Source organism: Narcine bancroftii, chromosome 7, assembly GCF_036971445.1.
Source record: "Narcine bancroftii isolate sNarBan1 chromosome 7, sNarBan1.hap1, whole genome shotgun sequence".
Lineage (NCBI taxonomy): Eukaryota > Metazoa > Chordata > Chondrichthyes > Torpediniformes > Narcinidae > Narcine > Narcine bancroftii.
The window spans coordinates 43,550,362-43,572,591 of NC_091475.1; the positions used below are offsets into that span (position 1 = coordinate 43,550,362).

The window sequence follows — 22,230 nt, forward strand, 5'->3', positions numbered from 1 at the left end:
TTAAAATTGTGGAGCACAGGGGAAAATAAAGGAAAAAAGTGTCTTTGTCCTAAACATTATGGAGGGCACTGTAGATCTGGAAAATGAACAGCATCTCAAGATGCAAGGGAGTAGATTTCATACAGAGATGCTTGTCCCAGAGAATAGTGAACCCTGTCCAATGAACCATTAGAGGCAACCTCATGGAATGTATGTAAGAAACCGATAGATTTTTAAATTGTCAGGGAATCAAGCGTTATGGCGAATGGACAGATAAGTGCAGTTGAGTCCAAGGCCAAATCAACCATGATCTGATTGAATGCTGGTCAGACTCGATGGGTCAGATGGCCTACACCTCGTACTTATATCAGAATGATTGGGGTTGGAACTGATGGATACAATTAAAAATTGCAAGTGAAAAAGGAAAAAAATTAAATTGAATTACACTTACCATATGTGAGAAAGTTCTCTGATAGGGAGCTTTGACTTGGTGAAGAGATCCTTAGCAACAGACCCTATAAGAAGATTTGGGTTCATTAGTGATTAAAATAGTGCAAAAATGTAGAAATAGCTGCAAATCTGTCAACCACTTAAGATCACTGCTTATTTGAGCTCACCGAATTGCTGACTACTAGCTTTTGACTTGTAGATGGGAAAGAAATAGAAATAACCTAAAATACATCTTTCTGATTAAATGGAAATTGTTCTTTAAGTTTTGTTTATCTTTTTTTCTCTGCATATTTCTTTGTCTTCTGACTCCTGTACCTAATTTCTGTAGTGTAGTTTTTACACCTAGTCTGCATCTTGTGATCCTTCACCATTTTCTATATTTCCATCTTTCAACAGCTTGAAGGCCTTGTCGGTAGCTGGAGATCAAAAGCCTATATGTACCATATCAGACTGGGGGAATCTGGAACATACATGCAAAAAAAGCAAATGTGTGTGTAAATTGGGATTAAGCCAAGAAATAGTTTTGAGAGTTTGAGCCTGACAGACAAGATCTGAGCTTGAGATCTCTATGGGAAGCTTGGATTTAAGGTTTGTTGGGGTCAAAAGCACAGAGGGTTTGGAGCAATAATGTGCAAAAGCTTTTGATGGCAATGAGACCTGGGAATCATTAGGGAGGGATCTATTACTGCAGGAATTTATCTCATGTCGTATTTCCTAAAAACCAATTGAGCTTGGTTTTGAATGTCAGTTTCCTTTATATCAATAGAGCAGGGATTGGGAAGAGTTGTGGAAAGGTGGAGGAAGAAAGGGAAATGAGCAAAAGCACAAGACAGTGAGATTACTACAAGAAAGTTGAGAAAATATTAATGAATATAAACTGACAACAAAATCCATATTATATACTGAATAAATTAAAATACATTAAAGAAAGATGTAGGTTATATTAAAAAAAATTCCAAGAATAAATGAACATGGAGGAATAATCAGAATTCACCACTGGAAAGTTGTCAGAAGGGAACATCTAAAAGCCACCAATTAAGCACAAAAATGATTTTTCAAGAGTTGTTCAACTTTGTACATATTTCCTTTTAAAAAGAACACACACAGAAACAGATCTGACTGCTCTGGAGTCTGACTGCTAAAGGAGTTTTTTTTCCCTCACCTAACAGAATGTATTTGGTTGCTTTCAGCAAATGGAAACGAGTTACAATCAGGCTGTTCATTTTAACAGCAACTCTGGTTTTGAATGCTAGAAAAGTGAAAAGATTAAACCAATTGGCATAATTTGGGCATCCATTCTAAATTCATGATGCGCATCAAGCTCATCATTAAATAGAAAATGCACAAAAAATTTATCAATAAATGCGAACACCTGTCATTTTCTTCTACAAGCTACGTGAAAAATTCTATCTGGGTTTGATCAACCAGTTGGTATCAATTGTCTCTCAACTGGTCGCATTCTCAGAAAGGTGCAGGGTTAAAGCTCGCAGGCTAGCATGTAAGAATGAAGTTTGACATTCCAGTGAGCTGTTGAGGAAGTTCCACATTGCAAATAGGTCCACTTCTAGAGGACATTTGAATCTGAGGTGTGCGTGCATTTTCTCTCCTATAAGGTGGATATAAAAGATGAGATGCCACTATTTTGAAGAGGAGCAAGGATTTTATTTTCAGTGCCTGGATAACATTAATCCCTCAAAGAACATCTCTTTGTGTGATTTGTCATATACTAATTCCTATGTTAAAAGTGCATATCTTTAATAGTAATACAGTACTGTAATTTGTAATGATTTGGACTCATCAAGGGAAAATGAAAGCCATTGCTTAAATACAGTCATTAGTCTATTTTAATGAATTACCTGAAATAAGAGATTTCAAATCAGGCTGCAAAGTTTTAAACTGATTGAAGTAGTACACTCGTTGTTCTTGAGTTATCCTCCAGGGGTCATCTGTGTGATCTGAATGATTCTCCTGTGGTTCTGCATCTGGTGGCTGGACAGGTGTTTGGTTCTGCAAAGAGCAGAAACACATTCACTACAGATCTGAATTTAAAGGCATCCACTTTAAGTATACATGGTCTTGCACATAAAATCTGTGGAAAATTCTGTTGACTTAAAACTCAATAGTGTGATCTTTTATTTCCTCTTAGTAACAACTGGATTAAAATTCCAAAAATAATAACAAAAAATGTTTCAACAATTAATTTGAATAATTGCTTCAGTTACAAAATGAATATTTTTATGCTGGGCACACAAATGATGTGGCATATGTTGGAGTGATAATAATACAAAGGAGTAGTTTGCACCCCGACCCTTTCCACCCAGCACAATATCTTTGATGCACTATCACCAAGAAGGAGGTAATGGAGTGAGAAATTACCATTCTGCAGACACAATTCTATCTAAGAGCTTGAAAGCTCACAGGACTGTCACTGACCTAGTTTCGCCCCTAATAGAATCTGGGAATAACTAGAGTTAGGATCTTTAAGCCTCCACCAAGGTTCTTAATGGATAAATTTACTCTGGAGGGAAAAGCTTACTCGCAGAAGTAATAAGTAGCACAAGGGGGCAGCTTATCACTCCACTTTGTTCAATAGTTGAAGGAAACTGCAACAAACATTGTTTTGGTTGGCATTTCTTTGAGTAATCACTTCCTCCCTGACACATTCATGGCACAAAAATACCTCCTGGGACAAGCACTAAGGAAGTATCTTAACAACTTCTCCAGGTGCATTATCAAAAGTATACTCTCAACATCGTATAGGAGCTGTTCTTCTCAAGATCGGAAGAAGCTAAAGAAAGAAGTGAATGTAGCTTAGAACTTAAAAAATAAACTTCAATCCCTTCCATGGGCTCCATCTGCATCCCTCTCTGCCTCAGCAATTCACCCATTATAATGAAAGAACCATTATAATGAAAAATATGGATTACCCTCATTCCATCAAGGAGAAGCCTTAAGAGTGCAAAATCACAAACCAACAGGCATAAAGACAATTTCTTCCCTGCAGCCATCAGGCTCCTGAATGAACCCCATAGCAGTGCTCTCATGCTGCCCTTATTTGGTGCTAATTGATCTTCCTTCTCAGTAATATCCCATACTCTATGAAATGCGCTCCATATTAGGCTGCCTATAATGCGAGATGTAACCTGTTGGTCGGTTTGCAGAAAAAGGTTTTTCACTTTTCTTGGTATTTTGTGACAAACAAACATTTCCTTTTACCCTGTTATCCACATTAATGGTTTTCTTCAGACATAACCCCTGCCAGAGTAGAGGAACATATCTCAGCAGTAATCTATTCAGGCTGATCTGTATTCAATTGATGGAAAGTTGGTATTAATTTCTATTTGGAGTGAAACACGAAAGTCTGTAGATGCCACGATTATAGTAAAATTACAAAGATACTGGAGGAACTCAGCAGGATACATAGCATCCATCGGAGGCAAAGATATAAAACTAGGGTTTCAGGCTTAAGCCCTTCTTCAAGGTACCTTCAGATCCAAAACATTAGTTCTCAATATCTTTACTTCCTGTGGAGGATGTGTGGCCTGCTAAGTTCCTCCAGCATTTTTTGTGTTCTTACTACATTCATTTCTCTTTGCTATACAAATGGACAGGAGGCAGTGGGAGGAGGCTGAAGTCAAAATCCATGAGTTTGCTCTTCACTTTGAAGCAGTACATTTCCTCTTTCCATAGACACTATCACACTGTTTAATTTTTTTCCAAGGTAGTTTTGCAGTGACATTAAAAAATACCTATGGTTTTCACACATTGAATTGCTTTTGCTGCAATTCTATTTGCAGAATTGGTGTTTTGCATATTCTCCAGATTAATTCTTATTGAGAAACCCATGTTGACATCAGTCTGCAGTCAAAGAGAAAGGGAGCTGGCATTTCACAGGGATAGGTGTGGCCTGGGCAGGCAATTCAAATTGTTTAGCTCATTAAAGTGATCATTAACATAAAGTATGATAAAGTCCCAGAAAGCAATGCAAATGACTAAACAATTAAAACTGATTTCTGTTTATCAAAATTTCTGAGAGCTGCGCAAATTTGGACTTCTCCACTGTGAATAGCTTTTGCCGTTTTGAGATGCCTAAGAAAAGCAATAAAAAGTTTCCTGCTGACATTGCCACCTCCTCAAAGGCCAAGGGTGACACCACCTGGATAAGTCAAAGGGACTCAGGTTCAAACTTGATCTCTGACATTGTCCATGTGGGCTCCCCTTGGGTACTCTTGTTTCCTCCCACATCCATTAGTTGCCTGCTATTGAAAAAGATGACCACCAGTGGCCTAAAGAGCATATGAAAGAGAATGGGTTACAGCAAAATAGGTGAAGGAATGACTTTGTTTCGAGAGACAATGGGGTGTATGGCCTCTTTTAATTTATAAAAATAGGATGATTACATCTTGGAGAAAGTTTCTTCTTGTCTTTCACCTCAAGCATTCGACTGTTGACTCCTACATCACCAGTCTGTGTGGCTGCTGGTTCCTGGGGATCAGTCAAGTGTATGTTCACAGAAACAAAGTCTGTGGCTGTGAACACACACTCTAAGTAAAGCTCCATGATGTACTGTGAGAACCTCGCTCATCTGAATGAAGTCAAATTTCACAACATAAGACAATACTGACTGAGGAAATAATGAAATTCTTAGTGATCAAGTTGTGCAAAACTGCAGGAGAGCTTCTTTGTGAAGAAATATTCTCATTTATTTGTTAATTTCAGTCCAGGGCCCCATCATCACTCCAATCAAAACCTATCCCACCTCCCCCTGGCTAGTTTGAAGTACTTTTTATTATTTCAATTATGAACTTCATTCTTGAAAACTGTGTACAGAAAATACAAAGCAGTACAATTGTTTTTTATTTGCATTCAATGTAGTCCTGTCTACACATGCATGTTGTCAGTCATTGCATTCAGTGTCATCAAGTTATATATTCAATGTACAAAGCTGTACCCTTTTAACAACATGACCTTGCAATGAGGGACTGTTATACAGGCAGCAGAACCTTGGATTGCAGTCCTTCCTCACAAAGCCTTTGAAGTTGGCAGTACTCCGAGCAGGTACACTCCTGCAGCCTGGAACCTTCCAGGTAGCAGCATTCACTTATAGACTGCTCATCACACTGGAAGACCAAGTTCTGGGAAGGTCAAAGAGCATCCTTCATCGAGTTAGTGATCTTCAGCAGCACCTGATGTTTGTCTTGTTATGCCTCCCATAGATCAGAGTGTCCTCTTGCTATGCAACAAGAACCTTTGCATATTTTTCCGGACTTTTTTTAACAAATGCACAATTCACGAAGAGGTGGCTGATTGTCTCATTCTCATTGCATTTTCCTTCGGGTGTGAGACTCCAATCATCTAGAAAGGATTTGATGGGTTTGATTTGATTTGATGCTCACCTCCAGCCAAGTGAGAGCTTAGTGCTTGAGGATGAGTTTGGTGATCAGGTATTCTACCAAATGGTTTGGACAGTTTAATCCATTTTGTTCTTCCTCCTCAGGACCTATAGGGTGTGGCATGCACACCACTACCTGGTCATAAGTGTGTTTTCTGCAGAATCTCTTCGACAAAGAACAGATACTACAGCAAGATCCAATTTAATGGGGCATTGCCCAGCAATGAGGCCACATCAGGGACAGGTTGAACCTCAGCACATACTCTATTTCAAAGCAAAGCTTGCTGCATCCAGAGACAAAGGCAAGCACCAAGACAAGCAAAATGTCGGGCACACAGTTTCAGGTCACAAAATATACACTTAAGACAGGATTCTTTGAGGGAGATCACCAATTCCTCCTGCAGTGAGTTCATTTCATAATTTCCACTAATAGTCTACTTGTTTTGCTCACCCATTCCTTCATTTGCTTCTCAAATTCCAGATTTAACTGGTGAATTATTCCTTAAAAAAATAATTAAGTTAGAAGGCTTTTTTTTTACCTGATCATAAAATGAATACAGAGCAGAATGCTTAAGATCACAGCTCCCGTGGGTCTGTCCATCTGGATATACGGCTGAGCTTGCAGTTGGACTTCTTTCATTGATTACTGCAACATAAAAAAGTGTTGAATTATTTAAATTGAAACATGGAGAACAGCCATTGCAGCAAGTTACTATAAATTTACCATGACTGAGCCATGCATGAATCCACCAATTGTGTAATTTTGTAGTTCTGCCTATGTCATTGACCCAAGATATAATTCACACAATTCCTCTTAGCAAAGGATACATAAATTGTAAATCATTCTTCATGATTCATAGCCAATTGCATGGGAATTCTGACATGAAAAAAAATATGTTACAAATTCAAGCAAAAGAGGCAGGCATTTCAATCACTCTTGCATGGGGATGGAGTACGTTTTGCCAACAAGTCTGATTCACTTTGGAGTCATTTTTCCATGCCTGGTTTGAGATGAATATCTGCTCAGTATTTCAGATTTGCTGATCTCAAGATTATCCTTTGCTTTGCTGCACCTATATTGGACACTGCAGACACAAAGAACACAAAAAAAAGAGCTTGTGACAATTACTTGGGCAAGTTTACAGAACTATAAACTAGATTCATTAGAAATGTTTTAACTCAATTTCCATGTAAATTTGAGCTTATCGGTCCAGGCACATGTGTGCTATTGACCTTCATTCGTTTGTCATTCTTCTGGCATCAGTTGTGTACCTAATGAGGCACATTTCCTCCCTTGCCATTAAAAATGGATCACTCGGTGCATCATAAAAATGGAAGCTAAGGGCACATCATGCTGAGTTGTGAATTAAAGGGTTTATATTTTGATGATGGTCAAAGGTTCCTATTATTGTCCCATAATAATACATAAAATACATGATGTATGCATCTTTGGTCTGCTGTAAGGCAAACAAAATGCCTCTAAGGGCACTGGCAGGTGCACCTAACAATAGGAGAAAGAGACTCCCTTCAGAGACACCAAATGTCCTTTGGTTCACCTCCAGTGCAGCTGCAGAGACTCCTGCTCAAACCATTGGAACCTGAGCTCCAGATCCAACCTCCGATATGATCAGGAAGCCTTCAGCACCCAAGGCTCTATGGAAGCCCTTACTGTCCTCAGCATACTCTTGAATCCTGGTTCTGATACCTGGATCCCACGAGCCAGTCTCCAGAACTCCACAGCCTGTGCGAGTCCTTCATCCACAAGTCAATAGCTCACAGTCTGTGTGGGTCTTTAGGCCATTAAGCAACCCCCCCCCCCCCCGGTCTTCTGCCATGGTCACTGTCTGGAGGGTTTTCTCCTATACTGGGGGTGTTCTCCCAGTTTTTATTGCTCTTTGCCAGTCCACTGATGCCCCAGAGTCTGCAAGCTCTTATGGTACAGTGCCCAGCACAGGTGCACCCATCTTGGGCACAGACCCTATGGTTGCAGGATTTTAAAAAAATACTGTTGTCTCCTTCAACAGACCATTTAAAGCCTGTACAGTCAGCATCAGGACCAGGCATTGGACCCTGCAGAGCAGTGCTATGTCTCTGCTCCCACTCTACTGGTTCCACAGCAGCAGCAGGGACTGCCATATTTTTGTGAAGGAGGGAGATGGAGTGAGGGAGGAAGGAGATGGAGGGAGGAGGGGATGGAGATGGAGGGTAAGGGAGTTGGAGTGAGGGAGGAGGGAGATGGAGTGAAGGAGAAAGGATAATGAGGGAGGAGGGGATAGAAGTGGAGGGTAAGAGAGTTGGAGCAAGGGAGAGGGAGATGGAATGAAGGAGGAGGGGTACCACTGAGTGGGTGAAGTTACTCCATTGAGTGGATGAGGTGAGGTCCTACAGACAGCATATCTGTGAGCCTCAGTTTTCAGTGCTAGAGATATCTGAAACCTTATCACTGTTTTTTCCATTACAGACACCAGACTTTTTACTGTCTGCACAACAGGGTTGCCCACTGTGAGCACTGTAGCATTAATCTTCCCACATCTTATAATGGGATGGAAACAATCACTCCCAATAGTTTACTTGATCACATACTCTTCTTCTCACTTTGTAAACTTCTTTTCAGTTTTGATGAATGGTCTTGGACCTGAAACGTTGACTCTATTTCTCTGCTCACAGACGTGACCTGATATGCTGAGTGTTTCCACCATCCGTAAATTTTTTTTAATTTCCACAATTGTATTAATAGTTCTATTTCAATGTCCCCCTCAAAACTGAAGTCTCTCCTCAGAAATGTAAATATTTATGTGCTTTTCTTGATACTTATTTTTGGTTTATTTATCTCATATTTAACAAATCAAGCACTGCCAGAACTTTTCAATTACTTAAAAAAAATCAATCTTCTATTAAGGGATGTTGGAGGAAGGTGGGGATTAATGTTGCTTGACAGAAGATAATTCCAAAGACAACCTATATCTAGTCTCTCAGAACCCACATGCACAGGTGTTCCAGCATGCATCAGAACTTCCTTGACCTAGAAAAGCAATGTGCTGAATCATTTAATTGATTATTTCCTTTACAAACAATTGGGTCTCAGCTTGACTTAAATAACTAATACAGAACTTTTTGCCATTTATTACTGCCTCTTGCAGGAGGAGCTCCTAACTCCACAATATTGGAGTTTTGGATTACAAGGTAATGTACTGGTGGTGTAGGTTAATTGGGTGCAAATTGAGCAGCTAAAACAGCACCTATAGAAAAACCCACATCTATAAATCACCTCCAAATTATTCATCTGGGCTTCCCACAGTATTATTTCCCAAGCAGAAGTAATTATTTGTATTATAGGACAATGTTGCCTGTAAGTCTGTAGATGCATCGACTGACACTTAACTAAACATTATAGGAAAGATGTAGAAGCTATGGAGAGGGTGCAGAAGAGATTTACCAGTATGTTACCTGGATTGGAAAATACCGGAAAGTCTTATGAGGCAAAGTTAGCAGAGCTAGGGCTTTTCTCTTTAAGTGAAGAAAGATGATAGGTAACTTAATAGAGGTGTACAAGGTTCTGAGAGGCATAGATAAGGTAGACAGCCAGCACCTTAGCAAACACTAGAGGACATCTGTACAAAGTGAAGGGAGGAAAGTTTAAGGGAGACATCGGGGTTTTTTTTTTTTACACACACACAGTGCTGTGGGTGCATGGAATGCCTTGCCAGAGGTGGTGGTGGATGCCAAAAGAGGTGGTGTTGAATGAAAGGAAAATAGAGGGTTACGAGGTAGGAAGGGTTTAGATTTTTTATTTTGGTAGAAATACTGTATATAGGTCGGCACAACATCAATTTTGGATTACAAGGTAATGTGCTGGTGGTGTAAGTTAATTGGGTGTAAATTGAGCAGCTGAAGGGCCTGTACTGTGCTAAGGTGTTCTACGTTCTATGTAATTCTTAACTCTTCCCAATTATTGGTTCATGTACATTGGCAAATATTTAATTAATAGGAACTGACCTCAACATGTGCAATAAGTAATTTATCTTTTTTCACTGATTGGGTCTTTTCCACCTCAAAACTCCATTCAGAGTCTATGGTTAAACAACTGGGCAATTTCCTATAGACAAAACCAACTACCAAGAGATCACAAAATCACTAGATATAGGATCATAAGTAGGTCCATTGGCCCATTGAGTCTGCTCTGCCATTCCAACATGAGCTGATCCATCCCCCACTCAGGCTCACTCCTGGCTTTCTCCCCGTAATCCTTGATGCCCTGACTATAGCATAGACGTGCTACAGGAAAACTCTGCATATCTGCCTACTGACCATTCAGACATCCTAATGGTTCAGTATCTCTGACATTTTCCACACAGTCCTCACTCTAAAGCTCATAGGGGCCTACGATCTCTCTGGTTCTGGCACTTCTGGGGTCTCTGTTTCCCATCTTATGAGACTCCTTGGGTCTTCAATTTCAATGTTCTCCTAAAATTCACCAAATTCAATGGAGAATTTATTATCATATTCTGTGACATTAATAAAAATTAAATGAAAGTGTGTTGAAGAATTAATGTAAACAATTTGCAACAATCCTAGACATCTACCAGCAGAGTCCTGAGTGTGCCAAATTATTAGTTTTATTCCACGCGAAGAGGGGAGCTGGGGCCATGACAGTTCCAAAAGCAGCATTTTGTTGTATTTTTATTTGAACTTCCTTGTTGGGCCAACAGCAGGAATTTCTTTTGGGTTTCACAGGGAAATTTGTTGGGTTCCAAGTTGTTTTTTTTCTGATTGTGAGGAAATGCCAGAAGTTGATTCCCCCGGAAGTGGAGCCTTTTAGAGATTTTCCCATTGGTCTTGGCTGTTGACTCAGTCTCCTTTCCAATTTGACCCACTGATTAACTGCTGTTTCCTGCCAGGTTCAGTTGGCAACTGGAAAAGTTTAAATAAATGATCCCTAGGAATTAAAATTGTTCCTGCTTCTCACTGCCTTGGTCCCTGCCCACTCAATTCTCAACCCTGTTTAATGGTTGCTAAATATCAGTGGAAAGAAGTATAGTGATAAAATAGATTTTGCACTTGCCAATACACTTGGAAGTTGCCAGAGTAAAGAGTGAATACAAGGAATAAATATTCTCAGGCAGAGTATGTCTCTGTCTACATCAAAAGGAATACTATTCTGTCAATACACAAGGGCTTGTATAATCAAGTGCAAGATCATGCAACTCAGTAGTGATTTCCTTACCTCAATCTGTGATTTATTCACCTTGTGGTAGTCTATCTTATGAACTTTGACAACTCAATGACACCAATGGAGTTGGAAGAAATGGCATTTCTGTCATCTATGTCTGAACTCATGCTGAGTCCTAGTCACCTACACTGGCTCCAGGTCACGTAATAAAAAAAAAAATTTAGACATACAGGCCATTTCGGCCCACAAGTCCGTGCCACCCAATTTAACCAACACCACCAGTACATTTCAAAGATTGGGAGGAAACCCAAGCCCCTGGGGATAACCCACACAGACACAGGGAGAACGTACAAACTCCTTACAGACAGCATGGGCTTCGAACCCCGATCCTGATCGTTGGCTCTGTAAAGGCATTGCACTCACTGCTATGCCAACCATGCCACTTTTAAAACACTCATCCTTGTTTTCAAACCTCTCCATGCTCAAGCTTCCTAACTCAATCCCCTTTAGCCTGGCATCTCTTTGAGATATTTATGCTTTTCCAATCTTGGTCTCTCAGTTTTATCAGGGCCTTTGGTTAACAAGGCTTTAAGTTCTAGAATTCCTTTTTTCTACTTCTGCCCCTATCAAGTCATTCCTCTTTTACAGATTGATTAAACCTAGCACTTTAACTGACAACTTTATTTTCCTTAACATCTTAAGTAAGTTGGTACTTAACTCTTCCATCATCTTGGGACATTATATGACATTGAAGGTGCTGGATAAATAAAGTCTGCTATTGTGTGGATGACCTGTTGACAACCTTCCACAATTCATAAATATCATGAATGAGGTCTATGAATTGAGAAAAATATGCAAATTAAAGCACATGGAGAGCTATTTACTGTACAAGTTGTGCATTTTAATATGTAACCACATTTTACATACCAGCCTAAGATTAGGAATACAATGCTTTCTTCCTGCCTTGTAGAGCTTGTATTGTTGAGGTTTTAGTTTTCTTTAAGTTTAAAGACATCAGGTTTTGTGTTCTGCAAAATTTGGTACTTTTGGTTGTTCAAAGGAACTTCATCCTTTTCACTTCCATTAAGCACAACTAAATTGGCAATATCTACAGATAAATTCAAGCTTTATCTTCATTGTCTCTTCAACAAAATCAGAATTTTCCTTCATGCAATCCCAAATGTTTCATGTTTGTCACCACATTGCTGCCCTCAGTTGCACTCTCCTTACTGATTTCACCATCAGAATGGCATTGATAAGTGCACCCCACAAACAGGATTAGCCTTTTGTTAATGAAACTTGGATAGCAAGTGCATTTTTGAAGCAAATTGAATAAAAATTTAAATTCTGAACAGCTGACATTTATTGTTGCCGCCAAATTTTAGTTAAAACCAAAATCAAGCCCCCATTCTCAGCACAGAGGGGTTTTTAAATCAGTAATAGGTGCACAATTAAACATAATGTAATGCTTCAATACAGGTTATACCTTTTGCAGCAAATCAGTCATGATGATGTATCTTTTGAAACTTTGGAATACACCGACAGATTAGTGGCCAAATCAACAAATAATGCTTTACAATTCAACATGTCTTATTGTTTAGATTTTATAGTATAACTGGAATGAATTGATCTGTGCTTTTTTCAATATTTGGTGGAATTGATGCTTCTGGTCAAGATATACGAGCAATTTACCGCTGAGCCAATCTATTTCAAAGTCTACACAACATGAAATATAATCCAAAATCCAGTTTTTCACCGCTGCATGCAAATTACTGATAAGTAAGATAATGACCTAGGGTGCTAAATCATAATTCATTCTATGTGAGTATTTGTATTTGGATCAACTTCTCAGACTGAAGCTCAGAAGGTAATAATATTTTTCAATTATGTTGTCCCACAGAATTTTCAAAAACTGCATAAATAAGCAAATTCAAACTTAATCTGAATGCCAATTTATGCATGCTCATTGTTCTATTCCAATCAATTGGACTACCCTCCAATATTTAGACTTATATACTGCATGTAACAGGGCCTTTCGGCCCACTAGTCCATACTGCCCAATTACACCCAACCTCTGTATGTTGTGGCAGTTCTTCATAGTTCTAAATTATTGAAACTGTAGTACGTTACCTTAATGCTGAAATAAGAAATACAGGTACACAGTCCTTTATCCGGAATCCTTGGGGGAGAGTGCGTCCCGAATTTCGGATTTTTCCAGCTCTTGGAAAATCAGATTTAAAATCACCCGAATTGTGCTGCCATATCCACCACCACCCTCTTCCAGTTGCGCTGCAGTCTCCCCCCCCCCCCACCACCCGACTTGCGCTGCCGGACTCCCCCCACTTGCCTGTCTGACTCGTGCTGCCAGTCTCTCCCCCTCACCAGCACGACTCGTGCTGCCGGTCTCTCCCCCTCACCCGCCCAACTCATGCTTCCGGTCTCCTGCCCGCCTGACTCGCGCTGCCAGTCTCCCGCCTGCCTGGCTTGCACTGCTGGGGTCTCCCCCTCGCCTGCCCGACTCGCGCTGCCGGGGTCTCCCCCTCATCTGCCCGACTTGCGCTGCCGTCTCTCTCCCCACTTGCTGGATTTTGGAACTTTCCGGATTTTAGATGTCTGGATAAAGGATTGTGTACCTGTATTTACAGTAAAAGTTTTTACAGCTCAATGAAAACAAGAATCAGAAAGCAGCAATCTTCTAGCAAGGTTTCCAGCTGAGTAAAATGTCACAACATTGAAATTCATTTTTATAGGAGTTTGAAACTATACATTTTAAATTACAGTGATAAATATAGCAGATTCCAGTTTCTAAAGTGTCAGTTACATTTTAGATATTCAACTTATTATCCATGTTTCTCAAATACCACATTAATGCACCCTAGCATTGTCTGTTTTTATGTCAGCTTTCCAACATCTGCAGAATTTTATTTCAGATCCACGCATTCCATGTTCAATTCTAACATAGCTAATTAAAGGGCCTATTTGAACATCATCCATAATGTTGGTAGAGTTTATCTAATGATGTGCCAGAGAGTTCAGAGGCAGAGCAGAAATATAAATAGTAACTGAGAGTGTTTCCTTAATTTCTTACTGCCAACAGATTTTTTGGCATTGGTCAAATAATTATAGGAACTTAGCGTGCACATAAAGCTAAAGTTTGTGCTGAAGCCGTCCAGAAACACAATGTCTTGATTGTTGGGACTAAACCCAAATCATCAGCTATCCCTTTGTTTTCACTAGTCCTGCCTGATCTCCAGCAGTTTATTTTTTGGTTCTGGTTTACAACATTTGCTGTCTCTGGGTCTAAATCTCATATTCATATCCCTCAAGATTCAAAATTCAAGATTCAATATATTGTCATATTTTCTTACCAAAACATTGTCACATTAGATGAAATTTCTTTTTGCCTGCTGCAAGGCAGACAGATTTACGACTGGCAGGAGTTGACTAAGCACCTCTTACAGTCAAACCTGTAGTCAGAGAAAGAGAAATAAAAGAGAGTTCCCCCCTGAGTCACTGAGTGTCTGTAGATTCACCTCCAGTACTTCCGCAACCCCTGCAGTCACACAGAATCCAGATCAAACCATTGGCTCCAGGTCCGAACCTCTGACACGGTCAGGGACCCTCCAGTACCCTCGACATCTCCTCGCATCCTGGTTCCGATACCTGGTACCCCTCCAGCCAATTTGAGCCAGTCTCCAGCAGTCCACAGCCTGGCGCAAGTATCCTAGCAGCACTATCCAGTAGCCCACAGCTTCCATGAGTCCCTCGCCTCAAGTGGCAAGCAGCCCACCAAACTAGTCCCTCAGCTGCAGAGCCCCTTCACTGGTTCGCCGTCGTGGGTTGTCTCATCGTTTCTCCCTCTCAGACACTGCGTGATCTTCCTGTCCTCTGGTCCCCTGCTCCAGTCCTCCGCTTCCTCAGAGACTGTAGCCCCTTGTGGCTGCTGCCGATTAATAGGCGCCACATCTTGAACACAGACCATGGTCATAGGATTTCAACGAAAACCACTGCCAGCTCCCTCAACGGACCGTTCAAAGCCTGTTTGGAGCCAAAAGCAGTTGAATGGGCGGCTGGACCTCACGGGAGTGCTACATTTCTGCTCCCTCGCTCTCCACAGGTCGGCCCCAGTGGCAGCACTGCCATCTTCCTGGTCAGTGTTAAGAGTCATATTGGACATAATACTGACCAAAAGGGCATAAATATATTGCAGGAAAAGATGGAATATATGGTCAGCAGAAGCAGTGGAAACAGTTCAACTGAAATGGACAAATTCAGAAATGGTTTTCTTTTTATTTTACTGTAGTCTGCATTTTAACTGACAACATGATCAAACCTCTTTCATGCAGAGCATCAAGGAATATCAGTGAAAGTAAAGTTCATTTTGCTTGTTTCAATGGGGGTGTTTCTACTGAGCCGGGAAAAGCGCGGTGATGCGAGGTAATGCGAGGTGAAGTGCGGTGACACCTTGAATCTGGCCGCACTGTAAACACATCCAGTTGTGGCCGATGTGCGGCGATTCGAGGTGCTCTGGCGTCCTACTTTTGAGGTGGTCGATGCGGGGTGATGCGGGGTGATGCGAGGGACGACCTCGCAGTGGTTGCTATTCTGCAATCAAGGCATTGAGAGCTCAGAAGGGTGGGTGACTCACCGGAAGTCGCGATTTTTCACCCACGGTTTTCAATTGCTCATCGAACTTCCTGGTCACCTCCCATCGCCCTGCATCACCTCGCATTCCTCGCATCGCCCTGCATCACCGCGTATTCAATCACTCGGTAGAAACAGTTCAGGTAGTCCAAAAATGCGCGGTGATGCGAGCGACAAAAAATCGCGGTGATTCGAGGTGATGCGGGGTGATGCGAGGCGTCCTTAGTATAAACACAGCTAATGATAGTGGTAATATTTCTTTAAATGCACCTACCTATTCCAATTCAACTTAATTACTCACTCATAAAATATCATTGACCCTTAGGAGTTAAACAAGAGAGTCTGCAGTTGCTGGGGCTGAGTACAATACATAAAAGTGCTAGAGAAACTCAACAGGTCACGCAACATCCATAGGAAATAAAATTTAATCAACGTTTCAGGCCTGAACCCTTCTTCAGGGATAAGGAAAACAGGTAGATGCCCAAATAAAAAGGGGGGGGGAGGGGAGGAGAAGAGGGAGGGAGGAGAAGGAGCACAGGCTTGTATGGGGTAACAGACGAGAGGGTAGTAAAGAAAGGTGGAGTAGAGTGCTGAGTTGGGTAGCTCTCTGGTAAAAGGGAAAGGGGTGGTGAGCTGGAAGAAAGGAGTCAGAGGGGTAAGGAAAGAGAAAGAGAGACCAGGTGAGGGGGGGTTAATAGAAATTGGAAATCAGTATTGATGCCATCTGGATGATCTCTTGATTGATTTCAGTCACAGGACTGTGACGCAGTGATTTACTATTGATACTTCAAGACAAAATCAGGGAGGTTTAAAATGGATGTTTGATGCAATAATATTCAGTTGTATTTTCCTTTCAATTCTTATTATTTAAAATAATGAACATTAGGCTGTGGAGAGAGATGAATTTAATTAATCTTTGCCACCAACTTCAAAAATTAGTAGAAACAGATAAATAACTTTTGTCAAGAGCTAAGGGCACATTCACTTTTCTGGTGAATTTTCAACCAAAAGGGAAGAAAAGAGCTCTTTGTGCTACCTAACCAATATTATATAGTTCACTAACTCAAGTTAAGGTAAATAACTACAGTTTGAAAAAAAAATCACACTTTTAGTTTTAATGTACCTGTGTTAATCTGATCAAAAGCAACTCTTTGTCTCCCATCTTGGCTCGATGCTTGGTTTTTCTGATGTGAAGGTGAAGAAGGAGGAGAAGAGAAAGGCAAAGCAGCTACTGACACAGGCTCCTGTTTCAAAAGAACACAGAGATGTTTCTATCCAGCAGCAGTCACATTTATATTTCAGCCAACTGGTGGAGGAAAACACAATTAATTGCTTCAAAGATGATGCAAAGAAAAAAGCTTACCAACAATTCCTCTCATCCCTCATCAGGTGTAGGGTTTGAATGTGTGATATAACATAAATCTTGTAAGTGAATATATTATCATATATAGTCGTGCAAAAGTAGAGTTTTAAACCATTATTTAACATTAAATATATTGGGTCAACTATGACATGCATTTGACCGCGGTAAGTACCTGTGTCATTTGAGGTGTTGGGAATTCCAGTGGGTGGGCAGCAGAATGGGACCAGGTGGCTATTCTGCAATCAAGGCATTGAGAGCTCAGAAGGGTGGGTGGCTGTGGTCTAGAAAAGCGTCCATGGTTGAGGCGCAGGAGCTTCAGTGGGCAGGTGGCCAGGGCCAAAAATAGGGGCAATGACTTTCATACAATATCGACTTTTACTTGAGTATATACGGTAATGTAATTTATACTGTGAATAGCAATATATATATATACTGAATTTTATATTTGCATATGTAACAAATAAGGTACATTTATAGAAGAGAAAACTTAGTGTTCTTGCATGTTTTTCTGTCAGACAACAGGCTATTGGATTGTAAGTTTAATTAAGCTGAATGTCAATTAATTTAGTCCAGCCATTCTCAACCGGGGCCCCACAGACTGGGGGCCACAGTACATTGAAGTAAAAGCCTTGTTTTCCTTTTCAACACACATAACAAACATTTTTAATGTTTTTTTATGTAGTTGGTAGGGAAGGAGTATGGAAGAAACCAAAACTTGACTGGTTCAGAAGGAAGGGGGCCAATAAACTTTGAGCAGGTCCTAAGGGGTCCATAGCCAAAATGGATGATTTGTAGCTCTGCCAAAGGCAGAGCTGCTGAAATAATTGTCTTTGGGCGGGTGCCACCAGCGCCATAGTGTTGGGGAAGGGAAAAGTTCTGAACAGTCCAAATATGCTCTCGAGAGGGTCGACTGTAAACATGTCGTGCCTGCTTCCAATGTCTAAAGTATATACAATCCCCTCCCTTCACTGTAGGGAAGTAACTGGTTTTCCCTGTCTTACAAAAACAAAGTCTGTGGATTTGAGTTCTTGAAGGATGTGGCTGGCTGGCATCCGGTGCGTGGTGGTAGAATGTGGATGTGGGTAGGCGGTGTGGTTTCTTAGCCACTGTAGGACATCCAGGGCGTTCGGTGGTGGTTCCGTGGAGCCGAAATGGATGTTGCCTGGGATGGAGAGTGGTGCTGCATTGACCATTTCCATTGACGAGGTGGGGAGGCCCTCTTTAGGCACTGTGTTTTTTAAAAATTTTTAATTTTTCACACTATATACCATACTAACCAAAATACATACAGACATTTTTTCTCTTGAATATATAGTGTCATTTTCTCCCCTTTCCCCCCTCCCTTCCCTCCCTCACCCCTTCCCATTTATTTAAAGTTCAATCTATAAGATACATTAAACCCGTTAAACAATGTCGTCACTTAATAAAAATAAACAGAAATTTTTGTCTTTTATTTTTATATACTGAGTCAGTTCATTTCGTTGTCTTCTCCTTCTGTCATTTTAGGTAGTGGAGGTCCACGGTAGGATTTTTCTATTGTGTTTCATGTATGGTTCCCATATTTGTTTAAATATTGTGATATTATTTCTTAAATTATATGTTATTTTTTCTAATAGAATACATTTATTTATTTCGATGTACCATTGTTGTATTCTCAAGTTGTCTTCTAATTTCCAGGTTGACATAATACATTTTTTGCTGCAGCTAAGGCTATCATAATAAATCTTTTTTGTGCTCCATCTAAATGAAGTCCAAATTCTTTATTTCTTATATTACTTAGAAGGAGGATCTCTGGGTTTTTTGGTATATTGCTTTTTGTGATTTTATTTAATATCTGGTTTAGATCTTCCCAAAATTTTTTCACTTTCTCACATGTCCAAATTGCATGTATTGTTGTTCCCGTTTCCTTTTTACAGTGAAAACATCTGTCTGATACTGTTGGGTCCCATTTATTTAACTTTTGGGGTGTGATGTATAGCCTGTGTAACCAATTATATTGTATCATGCATAACCTCGTGTTTATTGTATTTCTCATAGTTCCGGAGCATAGCTTTTCCCATGTTTAATTCTTTATCTTTATGTTTAGATCTTGTTCCCATTTTTGTTTAGGTTTACAGTTTGTTTCCTCATTCTCCTTTTCTTGCAGTTTGATGTACATGTTTGTAATAAATTTTTAAATTATCATTGTGTCTCTAATCACATATTCAAAATTGCTTCCTTCTGGTAACTGCAGACTGTTTCCCAATTTGTCCTTCAAGTAGGTTTTCAGTTGGTGGTATGCAAACATTGTATTGTGAGTTATATTATATTTGTCCTTCATTTGTTCAAAAGATAATAATTTATTTCCCAAAAAACAATTTTCTATTCTTTTGATCCCTTTTCTCTCCCATTCTCTGAAAGAAAGGTTATTTATTGTGAAAGGGATTAGTTGATTTTGTATCAATATTAATTTTGGTAGTTGATAATTTATTTTATTCCTTTCTACGTGAATCTTCTTCCAAATGTTGAGCAGATGGTGCAATACTGGTGAATTCCTATGTTGCACCAATTTATCATCCCACTTGTATAGTATATGTTCAGGTACCTTCTCCCCTATTTTATCTAGTTCTAATCTGGTCCAATCTGGTTTTTCCCTTGCTTGATAAAAATCTGATAGGTATCTTAATTGTGCTGCTCTATAATAATTCTTTATTTTGTTTGGTAGTTGTAAACCTCCTTGTTTGTACCATTCTGTTAATTTATCTAGTGCTATCCTCGGTTTTCCCCTTTCCATAAGAATTTCCTTATTTTTTTTAGCTCCTTGAAGAATTTCTCTGTTAGGTGAATTGGTAATGATTGAAATAGGTATTGTATCCTAGGGAAGATATTCACTTTAATACTGTTTATCCTTCCTATCATAATAAATCTTTTTTGTGCTCCATCTAAATGAAGTCCAAATTCTTTATTTCTTATATTACTTAGAAGGAGGATCTCTGGGTTTTTTGGTATATTGTGTTAGTGGTAAGTCTTTCCAGTGCTCTAAGTCGTCTTGTAATTTTTTTCATTAATGGCTGATAATTTAGTTTATATAGATGGCCGAGATTATTATTTAGTTGTATACATAGGTATCGAATTGCTTGTGTTTGCCATCTAAATGGTGATTCTTTCTTAAACTTTGTGAAATCCGCATTATTCATTGGCATTGCTTCACTTTTATTTGCGTTGATCTTGTACCCCGATACTTCTCCATATTCCTTCAATTTTTTATGTAATTCTTTTATTGATATTTCTGGTTCTGTTAAGTATATTATAACGTTATCTGCAAATAGACTGATTTTATATTCCTTCTCTTTTATTTTTATCCCTCTTATTTTCTGTTCTTATCAGTTCTGCTAGTGAGGGAGATAGTGGACATCCCTGCCTTGTTGATCTGCTTAAGTTAAATTGTTTTGATATATATCCATTTACTGTCACTTTCGCCATTGGTCCCTTATATAATGCTTTAATCCAATTAATATACTTCTCTGGTAGGTTGAATTTTTGTAGTACTTTGAATAAATAATTCCTTTCTACTCTGTCAAAGGCTTTCTCTGAGTCTAAAGCAACCGCTACTGTTGGAGTTTCTTTTCCTTGTACTGCATGAATTAAGTTAATGAATTTACAGATATTGTCCGCTGTTCGTCTTTTTTTAATAAATCCAGTTTGGTCTAGTTTTACTATTTTTGGTACACAGTCGGCTAATCTGTTTGCTAATAGTTTAGCTATTATCTTATAATTTGTGTTAAGTAGAGATATTGGTCTATACGATGCTGGTGTTAGTGGATCTTTCCCTGTCTTTGGTATTACTGTAATTATTGCTGTTTTGCATGAATCTGGTATTTTTTGTGTTTTTTCAATCTGGTTGATTACTTCCAGGAGAGGAGGAATTAATAAGTCTTTAAATGTTTTATAGAATTCTATTGGGAGTCCATCCTCTCCCGGTGTTTTATTGTTCAGTAATTTTTTTTAATATCTCCTGTATTTCTTCTATTTCAAATGGTTTTATTAATTTATTTTGCTCCTCTGTTTGTAATTTCGGTAGTTCAATTTTAGTTAGAAATTCATCTATTTTGTCTTCTTTCCCTTCGTTTTCAGTTTGATATAGTTGTTCGTAGAATTCCAGGTGTGCCAGGAGCATGGCTTTGGAGAGTACTGTTTTGGTTTCCTTGAATGCCTGGAGTGCTTCTACAGAACAGGTGGGCTCCTTGTTACCTGCCTTAACGGGGTTGAAGAGAGGCCGCATGGTGGCTGCTGCTCCTGGGAGGAAGCAATGATAGAAATTCACCATCCCAAGGAATTCCTGCAGGCTTTAGTGGGTTTCGGCCTAAGGAAGTTCCAAATGGCCTCAACCTTGTCAGGCAAATATGTTGGTCCTTCGCTGAATATGTGGTGCTCAAGGAAGTTGATAGTGGACAAACCGAACTGGCACTTGGGACAGGTTGATGGTTAGCCTGAAAGTCTGCAATCAGGCAAACAGGTGTTTTAAATGTTCTTTGTGGGTCCTGGTGTCTGGGATGGCAATGAGGATATTGTCCAGGTAATGGAAATCCCCTCCAGGTTTCTTGCCACTACGTCCTTGAGGCGCTGGAATGTTTGGACTGCATTTTTCAACCCAAATGGCATTCTCAGGAACTCGAAGTGGCCATCTTCTGGACGTTGTCTTGGTGCACTGGGATCTAGTGGTAGCCCTTCACTGCATTGACTTTGGAAAAAATCTGGGCACCTTAAGTCCTGCGGCAAAGTCCTGAATGTGCAGGATGGGTTATCTGTCCAGTACCATTGCGTCATTGAGCCTGCAGTAGTCTCCGCAGGGGCGCCAGCCGCCAAAGTTCTTTGGGACCATGTGTAGTTGTGAAGCCCATAGGCTATTGGAATAGCAGATGATCCCAAATTCCTCCATCGTGGCAAACTCGGGCTTGGTTTGGAGGAGCATATCTTGGGGCAGTCGCCGCACCTGCATGTACATGGGTGGTCTGGTGGTCTCAATGTGGTGTTGCACACCATGTGCTGGCTCCGCATTGTGGATGTTGGGGGGCAGTAGAATGGGGATGTCAGCGAGTAATGAGTGTTCTCACTTTGTTTGAGAGCATGGACTCCCAAAGGCCGGAAAGTGCATTGGCACAGTGTGAGGGGGGAAAACCTGTTAGTGGCATTAACCAGCCGGCCTCAGTTGGGTCGAGCAGGAGTTTGTTAGCCGAGAGGAAATCCACTCAT

The 22,230-nt window shown here is 40.1% G+C and overlaps 1 protein-coding gene across 17 annotated transcripts in view; it reads right to left on the reverse strand.

Annotated features, from left to right (window-relative positions):
- The window catches only part of reps2 (RALBP1 associated Eps domain containing 2), a 185,784-nt gene that overhangs the window by 70,991 nt on the left and 92,563 nt on the right, over nt 1-22,230 (reverse strand). For all 17 annotated transcript variants that reach the window (XR_011341795.1, XR_011341796.1, XM_069889869.1 and 14 more), the window contains 4 exons: nt 16,759-16,879; nt 6,361-6,467; nt 2,286-2,436; nt 431-494 (listed from right to left, as the gene is read on the reverse strand). Coding sequence is in view for 15 of the 17 variants with exons in the window: in XM_069889869.1 (XP_069745970.1) it covers nt 431-494; nt 2,286-2,436; nt 6,361-6,467; nt 16,759-16,879 (443 nt within the window). In the remaining 2 variants the exon portion in view is untranslated. The remainder of the gene's footprint in view (nt 1-430; nt 495-2,285; nt 2,437-6,360; nt 6,468-16,758; nt 16,880-22,230) is intronic.